Source organism: Charadrius vociferus, unplaced genomic scaffold, assembly GCF_000708025.1.
Source record: "Charadrius vociferus isolate BGI_N301 unplaced genomic scaffold, ASM70802v2 scaffold121, whole genome shotgun sequence".
Classification (NCBI taxonomy): Eukaryota; Metazoa; Chordata; class Aves; order Charadriiformes; family Charadriidae; genus Charadrius; species Charadrius vociferus.
In genome coordinates this window covers 1,256,800-1,266,005 of record NW_009646858.1, presented here as the reverse complement: position 1 = coordinate 1,266,005, position 9,206 = coordinate 1,256,800, and the positions used below count along the sequence as shown (strand labels likewise).

The 9,206-nt window shown below is 40.5% G+C and overlaps 1 protein-coding gene across 1 annotated transcript in view; it reads right to left on the bottom strand.

Annotated features, from left to right (window-relative positions):
• LOC104294708 (myosin heavy chain, skeletal muscle, adult-like) overlaps positions 1-6,136 on the bottom strand; it is a 10,803-nt gene extending 4,667 nt beyond the window's left edge. The window contains exons 1-15 of the mRNA XM_009894352.1: positions 5,930-6,136; positions 5,698-5,841; positions 5,447-5,603; positions 4,137-4,164; positions 3,927-4,038; positions 3,741-3,833; positions 3,551-3,614; positions 3,370-3,468; positions 3,160-3,263; positions 2,931-3,069; positions 2,087-2,205; positions 1,840-1,989; positions 1,291-1,461; positions 509-818; positions 269-354 (exon numbers count right to left, since the gene is read on the bottom strand). Coding sequence (XP_009892654.1) covers positions 269-354; positions 509-818; positions 1,291-1,461; positions 1,840-1,989; positions 2,087-2,205; positions 2,931-3,069; positions 3,160-3,263; positions 3,370-3,468; positions 3,551-3,614; positions 3,741-3,833; positions 3,927-4,038; positions 4,137-4,164; positions 5,447-5,603; positions 5,698-5,841; positions 5,930-6,136 — 1,983 coding nt within the window. The remainder of the gene's footprint in view (positions 1-268; positions 355-508; positions 819-1,290; positions 1,462-1,839; positions 1,990-2,086; positions 2,206-2,930; positions 3,070-3,159; positions 3,264-3,369; positions 3,469-3,550; positions 3,615-3,740; positions 3,834-3,926; positions 4,039-4,136; positions 4,165-5,446; positions 5,604-5,697; positions 5,842-5,929) is intronic.
• Positions 6,137-9,206: the final 3,070 nt, after the last annotated feature.

Below are 9,206 nucleotides of genomic sequence, written 5' to 3'. Positions count from 1 at the left end.
GACCCAAAGACATAAAAATATAAAGATCTGAATAATATCCTCTCCAAATAAAATGAAAAAAAAATAGATTTTAATGGTCTTTGGAGAGTGAATGCTTATTTTTGAACATGACATATTAGCAATACTGAAATTGATCCTGGAAAACCTGATATGGAATTTCCAAAGAATTTTATCACTGTTACAGCAAGGCAAAATAGCCCTTTCAAATTTAATATTAGCTACCCCTTTTTCTTCGTATTATAAAAAGAAAACAGATGCAGTACTGTACCCGGAAAAGAGCTGAGACAGTCTGGAATGAAGAACCCTTCTTCTTGCCACCCTTTTTGCCACCACCACCACCACCACCAGCAGCCTCTGCGAACGGAAGAAAAGAAAAAAAGTACAGAAATATGGATGTTGCAAATCGGAGAGTACAGAACACAAAACAACTTTAAATGTTTAGTGCTGAGTGGTTTAATTCTGTGTCAACAGTGTCTAACACTGAAAATGCAATTTTCACAGAGCTGACCTGCATCTGCTCCACCATAGTTGGCAAAGAGTAAGGCCAGTGTCTTCACAGATGATTTCTGGTACAACCCAATGACAGTTTCATTCAGGGGGTCCTTGTTCTTCTCCAGCCAGCCAGTGATGTTGTAGTCCACCGTGCCAGCATAGTGCACCAGGGAGAAGTGGGCCTCAACCTTGCCTTTGGCAGGCTTGGGCTTCTGGAAGTTGCTGGACTTGCCCAGATGCTGGTCGTAGAGCTTGTTCTTGAAAGAGGTGTCAGTTGCCTTGGGGAACATGCACTCCTCTTCCAGGATGGAGAAGATGCCCATGGGCTGGAAGACATTACAACAGACAAGAGGGAGAAAGAAGACATCCCTTGGTTGGAAAGTTGCTGGAGTCAGAAGAGAAAGCTGGACCTGTGCATTTCATGACAATCAGTCATAGAAAAATATCTAGGGCTCAACTTTTTTCAGTATTGTTCTTTCATTTGAACTCATGTAAATGCCTTTGCTGGTGAAAAAATTGTAAGTACAACATTGCAAAATCCTATCCTCTCCTTAGAACTTCTTTACTTGATAGGTACTTACAGAACACGACAGTCATCTATATTACTTCATTTTGTAATCTGGAAACTAATACTCTCACCAAAAATCTGAGTATGATGTCCAAAACAACTCCCATTCTGTTGCCACTTTCACAGGTTATACATTTGAAAAAGCCGGAATGTTCTCAAATGCTTCTTAAGTATATCTCTTGGCAAGAATGGAAGATCCAATATATAATGCACTTGAACAGGAAGGATACCTTCTCAATGAGCTCAATGCAGGCAGCCAGGTCCATCCCAAAGTCAATGAATGTCCATTCAATTCCTTCCTTCTTGTACTCCTCCTGCTCCAGCACGAACATGTGGTGGTTGAAGAACTGTTGCAGTTTCTCATTGGTGAAGTTGATGCAGAGCTGCTCAAAGCTGTTGAACTGCCAGACATAAAAAGATATGCAACATTTTCAAGGTTCAGCAATAATAGCAAGGTGTTTTCTTGTGCAATCCTAATTCATCATGAGTGATATTTTAAATACAAGACCGCTTTGTATGTAGTTTTCCTATGCTCTCTCTCTAGGATAGGCTTTGCATGTTGAAAGGAGAAACGGTTTCAAATTCAGTGTAATTCAGAGATAAGGTTTATATTATTATTATTATTATTATTACTTTTTTGCAGGATTAAAAAAAAGTTATTCCAAAAGCCCTGCAAATAAGTGTAGGAAGATGCGAACTTTTATTAAAAATGCATCTCAAAATTTCCATTACTCTCAATTGTCTTTCTATGAAAATGCTAGGAAAACTGTGTTCCTTACATCAAAGATCTCAAAGCCAGCAATGTCCAGGACACCAATGAAGTACTGTCTGGGTTGCTTGGTATCCAGCTGTTGGTTGATGCGAACAACCATCCACAGGAACATCTTCTCATAGACAGCCTTTGCCAGAGCACCCACTGAATTGTTCACCTAAAGCAAGGAGAAAGGTTTGGAGATTACTATAGACAGCAGAGGACAATCAACGGGAACCATCAAAGCATGTTCCAGGTTACCACATTTTTCCTACCTGCTGCACAGTTTGACCCTTGGTCACATATTCATTCCCCACCTTGACTCGAGGGTAACACAGTGCCTTGAGTAGGTCAGCTGAGTTCAAACCCATCAGGTAGGCAGCCTTGTCAGCAACTAAACACCAGAAAAAAGTGAGAGAGAAATAAATATTGCACAATTCCTAAAATTTGGTCCTCAAGGGACTGTCTCAAAAGTAACAGCAGTGTTCACTGTTACACAAAAATATCTACATCAAATCTACAAAGGTAATTTCTTTGTTGTCTTCAGGATTCAGAGTCTACAACACTTTCTAAGCTTTGGTTTCTACAAATGTTCTTCAGGAGAACTCATTGCTTTCATCCTTTTTCAGGCATGACTATGAGACTTCACACTTTCTTTCTAGTCACATAGCAAAAGGATTCATCACTCAGAGAGCTGGAGGCATGGATTGTTCTTCCTGCTGTGACAGAGACTAATCAAATACACATCTCACATCAGAGTTCCTCCCAAAAGGTGAACGTAAATAGTAGCACAGTCTCCCACCTTGTTAAAGCTGAACCACTTCACTGATCCACAATACAGCAGAGCCTGCAAGGTGTCTTCCAACAAAAACATGACTAATGGTGTTACAAGAATCAACATCCATGCCTCCTGACTTCCTGGCAGTGTACACCAGATCACTTATTAAGTAGTCACAGAATAACGTTACAGGTGAGATGCATGTCCCAACTGTTATCTAGCCATCAAAAAAATATTTTTTAGTTTACACTTTTGCATATTTAAAGCCTGAAATCTGCCTAAGTCCTTCTTTTGGTGACAAAGACAGTATCTTGTGGAAAGTTTGCTGAATTTGCTGATACCTTCTGTGCCATCGGGCTCTGCCTGCTCCTCTCGTTGTTTCTGCTTGAACTTCAGTTTCCCGTAGTGCATGACAGCCCCTGTCAGCTTGTAGATGGCGGTCTTCTCATCAGCAGTGAAGCCCAGGATGTCAATGGCACTCTGGCAACAGAAACAGTAAAGTAAATATATATGTACCAGGGCTCCTATCCACCAGATGACCTGTTTTACTTACATCTGTAAGTTACTTACATCTGTAGCCATCAGTTCTTCCTGGTCATCAATGCTGGGAACAGTGATTTCACCTTGACTCACGAAGTGGAAATCATAAGGGTTGGTGGTAATGAGGAGCATGTCTGAAATCAATAAAATAGGAAAAAAACAAGCTTAGTTTAGCTTTCCAGATTACAAAATCAGCTATTGCTCAGTGATCTCCCTAAAAAAAGTCAGTGATCTTCCTACCAATTAGTTCTGGCTTCTTGTTGGAGGTGATCTGATAAAATATGTGGTAGCTTCTTTCTGCCTTGAGCTGGAAAGTGACTCTGGACTTCTCCAGCAGATCTGGCAAGGATGGTAGGACAGAGTTAGCACAAGAACTGGGGAGAGGTAGAAGGAATGGGATCAGGCCAGGAGAGTCTCTTACAAGTTTCAATGTCAGCAGAAGCCAGTTTGCCTGTGGCCCCAAAGTGGATTCTGATGAATTTGCCCTGTTAAGGAGAAGAAGCTGCATTTCAACCTAGATGCATTTCATTGCCATCTGCTTATGTGAGAATACCACTAGCCCATCACTACTGTTATAATGAGGCGGGATTTTGTCCAAAGCAACAACTTACAAAGCGTGAGGAGTTGTCGTTCCTCACGGTCTTGGCGTTTCCAAAGGCCTCCAGCAGTGGGTTGGCGCTGATGATTTGATCCTCAAGCGTTCCCTGCAGGATGATAATTATTGCTGGTTACCCTTTCCAAAAATCACGTGAGGAACAGAGGAAAGCCTTGATTCAAGCCAGCATCTATTAATTTACCTGCATTTTGCCTGACTGCTCCTCCTTCTTCTTCTCCCCGCTCGCTGCAATTGTTGCAAAGTACTGGATGACACGCTTTGTGTTCACAGTCTTCCCTGCACCGGATTCTCCGCTGTCAAGCCAAAGAGAGAAGCAGAGAGCGTGTGGTCAGGCAGGAGGTCCCCTGGCATTGGGCAGCCCCACAGGGACCCGAGCAGTGGGTGTACATACGTGATCAGGATCGACTGGTTCTCGCGATCTGTGAAAAGACAGAGAGAAGAAAGCTTTTCCTAGTGCTCATGAATAACAAAGAACTCAAAAACTAGAAGAAAAATATGAGCTGAAGCTTCCAGAGGATGCACAGACTAAAGATAGTGAAAAGCTCTAGGAATTCTAGTTGCTGCTTTTGATGTTCGCAGCAGTACTTCAGTTATTATCAACTGGATCAGTAAAGATATCAATTCAGAGTAGCTTTTGTAGTCTTATGCCTTTCAAGATATTGTCTTCTCATCCGGCTACTTATTTCTCTCTTATTAGGTAAGTGCATGTAACAAAAATACTGAGGTAGCCTTTGACAGCATGAAGCTAAAATTTTCCTCAGTAATCTTATGAAAATTTGGAGGTGTCACAAACAACAGAAACACCTGACTCTCACTATTTTTCAACTCTTTTTTTTTAAATCCTTATATAGAGAGCAATTATGTGTTCCTGAGATTATACATAGACATCATTAATTTTTCATTTTTCTATTGTGGATCTCTTTCCCAGGTTGTAACAAAAGAACAGGAAAAGAAGATCTAAAATCCTGCACATCTTTGAATTTAATACACACATAGGGAAGAGAAAATAAGAGGTGGACGGAAGAAGAGAACTCTTTGTAAGCCTTTCAGTTTAAGTGCTAAAAGCTTTATTTTTTCCTTGACATTGTTTTCTGAGATTTACTTTTCACTATAAGGTGCAATTGATTTACGGATTCATAGATCAGTGTAGGAATTACATAGTTCATTAAAGGCTGTATGTACTTTAGACCACCCGGTCATCTTTTCCAACATGAATGGCATTTGCATAATAATCAAGACAAGCTCATGTACCTGTTCAATGCAGAAATATTCCATTTCACTTGTTAGCACTAATGCTTTCAAATTTGAATTGTCTGAATACAGATTGTTTATGAGGTATGTACGATATTATTGTACTCTGTACTCTCCACATGAGACTAGTTTAGTGTTTAAGATACATAAATATATTCATCTATGGAAGATCCCGCTACAGTCAGTAAATTCTACACCAGAAAACAGGTGTCGTCTTTCCAGTGAATTTATTCCTTCTACATTATTTTCATTAGGTCCAGGTCTTTATTGATTCTAATGGGAACGAAGACTCTCAGGTCACACAGACCATTACAGTTAAGTGCATTAATCTTCCATTGATTTCACACATTCAATATTTTAAGTGTTACACCATATTTCCAGAGAATACCCAGCATTTCCCTCTGCAGTTAGCTTATTGCAAGAGCAATTCAAAGAAAATTAAGCACTCACCAGTTAGCATGAACTGATAGGCATTGTCAGAGATGGAGAAGATGTGTGGAGGGGCCTCCTGGCGCTTCTTGCCTCGGTAGGCCAACACCACCTCCGGGTTGTACACCGGCAGCCACTTGTAGGGGTTGACAGTGACGCAGAAGAGACCCGAGTAGGTCTGCGAGGAAGGGAGACAGCACGTTGGGTTCCAACTTAGCCTGGCAGACCAGTTCCTCCTCGCTACCCAAAGGAAGACTGCTGCTGGTACTTACGTAGATCATCCAGGCTGCATAACGCTCTTTGAGGTTGTACAGCACAGCGGGTTCGTGGAGGTGGGTCATCATGGCCATGTCCTCAATTTTATCATACTTGGGAGGGTTCATGGAGAAGATTTGATCTTCCTTCACGGTCAGGGTCTGCCAAGGAAACAAAAGATCCATGTATGTCAGCTAAAAGCTCAGAGTGGGAACCAAATGGTGTTCTTCAGACTTGTTTTTCACTCACCTCTCCACCTTCAGTCTTGACAGTCACCTTCCCTGATTCTCTGCTCTGGACTGTCCCTTTGACAAAGGATTCTTTAGGATGAACCACAAATACAGATGTCTTGGCATCGAACGGCTTGTTCTGGGCCTCGATTCTTTCCTTCTCTGACTTTCGGAGGTAAGGAGCTGCCTCCCCGAAGACGGCCATCTCAGAGTCTGCAGAGGCCATGGCTGTACTTTATTGAAAGTGCGTCAGCAGAGGTGTCTGGTGGGGAAAAAAAGGTTGTGGATCACTGAGAATAATAATAAAATCTGTATCAGTGAGAAAACTCTTTGCTTTTTAGCTAATAAATAGCTAGGTAGTGTCCCAGAAGATCTCTTAGAAACAGCCACTGAAATCCACTTTGATATGAACTTAAAAGTACTGAAGTCCCACTCAAGAGTGAGACTTAGTCTTCTAAAACTCATAGGCTTTATAATAGAAAAATAGAACAACTTCTGAATATTGATTACAGTTTGGTGATTTGATGAATTCTGAACAGATTTGAGGTCTTCACATAAGGGAGTCTACAGCCAGAGAAAATCACTCTCTGTCTGACCCTTAATTATGACTCATTAATTTACAAAAGAGTACTTTCTTGTTAAATGTATTACCTTGTGTGCTAAAAACAAAAAATTGCTTTACTTGTTAGATCTTCCCTATTTTCAATGGTCTAGGCTAAGCAAAATTCTGCAGAAATATATAATAGGATTTAGGAAGAGAACTCATGCAGCTGTATAAAAGTCCTTAGACTGCAGTCTAGGAGAACATTACTCAGGGTGTTACCTTTGGAGAAAGAGTTGTATCCTGGAAACTGGCCAACCCTGTAAAATAGGAATGGCAGTTGTTTCTTATCTCTGCATGGAATTCCAGAGACAAATTATAAATTGAAGATACAGACATGCATTGAAATTATATTGAAAATTTTTGTTCACATGGGCACTCCCTTGTGGAAATGTTTGCCAGAGGCAGCAGAAATGGAATGAGATATTGCAAGGACACTGTCCTCTTTCTTCAAGCTCACAAAATGTATGCACTTACCTTGAAGCCTTCCGTGGAGACAGGCCAGACTTGTCCCTGGGAGATTTTATAGTGTCTCTGCTGCAGATGCTGCAGATGCTCCCCCTTTCTTCGGTCAAAACATTTCTGGCAAACCTTCTTTGGCAAAGCATTGTCTGGCAAACTAAGGGCATAATTGTCATTTGATTTGAATGATATAATTAGAACATTTTTATATCTTACTGACTATGTGAATACATCTATAAATAATTTGTCAAGAGTGTTAAGGAGAGAATCTAGACTACTCAAGGCACTTCGAGAACTTGGATGCAGGGACTTGTCTCTGTGATTTGCAGGTTGACCCATAGTAGTTTCCTTGGTACATTTATACCAGAACTTTTCAGTCATACAACAGGGATGATAATGTCTAGGATGCTTTAGGAACACAGGCGTTGAGAGGAACAGGAAAAGTATGTCAAAAACTAACAAATAATTGTTGTTAAGAACCGCTTTTCAGTGATATGTTCTAAAAAGCAGAAAGTCAAAATGTATTACAGCTGAGGTTTCTGTATAGGACACTCTCAATAGCTGAGAGGGTTTGAAATGCAATGAGTTGGAACCCTGAACCCAAGTAATGGGAGACTCTACTTTGAAATAGAGCTGTTGAATAGATTCCTGAGCTGACTTTTGAGGTATCAAATTAAAATATTGACATGTGCATGCATAGATAATGCATGGTTTTGCATATATTTCATTTAAAAATGCCGTGACATCAAAATATGCATATTTACACGTTCACAGTCCCAGAAAAATCTAACAACACTACTGCCTGTATTAGGGCATTAGAGGTAGCAAGCGGTCTTGTGTAATGCTGATGGCATGGGAAAAGATTTGCTGGTAGTCCAAGAGATTAAGAAATCTAGTTTGATGAGAGGGTGTAATCACTTAAATTTCTTCAGATCTTCCAGATCTAAACACATTGTCCTCCTGGTTATTTGCATTTCAATCATTAAAATATCTCAGTGAATAACACAGGGAAGAGGTTAGAAAAACAATGTCTGGGGTCCAGTGTAATATGCAGCATCAGACTGTGCCCTGTTCTGTAGGAGCCCCTCCCAAGAGTGCTCTGGAACTGCAGCAACGACATTTTGGGCCCCAGAATGGAATCCAAACCCAGAGCTCACCCCTGAGCTTACCACACATGTTTAGGGACCATTGAATATCTCAGAAGGCTAATGTTATGAATTAGGATGAAAAGCTGCCCAGGATTAGTGTGGTAATTTTGAATTCTTGTCTAGTGCAATACAGTAATGTGGAGAGCATTTAATATCTGATTTGATCACACAACCTTCACAAAATAATTCTTCATATAGGAATAAAAGTCTCTCAAATTTCCCTGTATGTTCAGCTGCCACTCACAGGTCCTTGGAGAAAGATGAGGCATTGAGTTATTTGGAACATATACTGACAATGGCCTTGTCTTCCTTTTTGGTTGAACAGTAGACTCATACCAAATAGATTGCACTCAAGTATGGTAGGAATTGTGAAGCAGAATTCCTTCTGACTCTTGCCATGTTCAGCACTGAAGTCCTGCATTAGTATTTCTCCGTGCTCATGCTGTTCAGGGAATTCAGGTCCCTCAAGTTTCCTGCTTCAGGCCCTTCACCAAGTTTTTCCTCATTTCTTAACAGCTGTCCTCTCAGGACAGTAACACCAACTGTAATGGAGAGGACTACCAGACTGCTAGAGCAATGAATGTAACACCAATAGGAGACCACATGTATTCCATATGGATTCGGCAAATTTTATTTTGGGTTGTAATACCAAAACTATATTTGTGGATACTGTCAGTGAGTGCTTTATGAAACCTCTAGTTAGGGTGTGAAGGAAAAGCAGTGTTGACTTACTTGATTTGAACGCAGCTGTGGACATAGGTGAAAATAAAGACATTTAAGAATTGACCTATGGCAATACATGTAATAAAACATTCTTGGAGGAGTTAAAATAGTCCCCAAAATCCAATATGATTGTGTTTATAAAGCACATAGAAATAATGACTCAAAGGGAAGCAGTTCAGCTTAATGATACCATAATAAAGGTCCAGGGCAAAGAGATACTAATCATCAGAAAGACAACAGTCACTTCATCATAGAAACCAATGAAGTTGGTCAAGCATGATTATTTTCCCTGGTAAATACATGTTGGCTGCTCTCAGTTGTCTTCTTGTCCTTCACATCCATAGTATGTGATGGTACCAAGA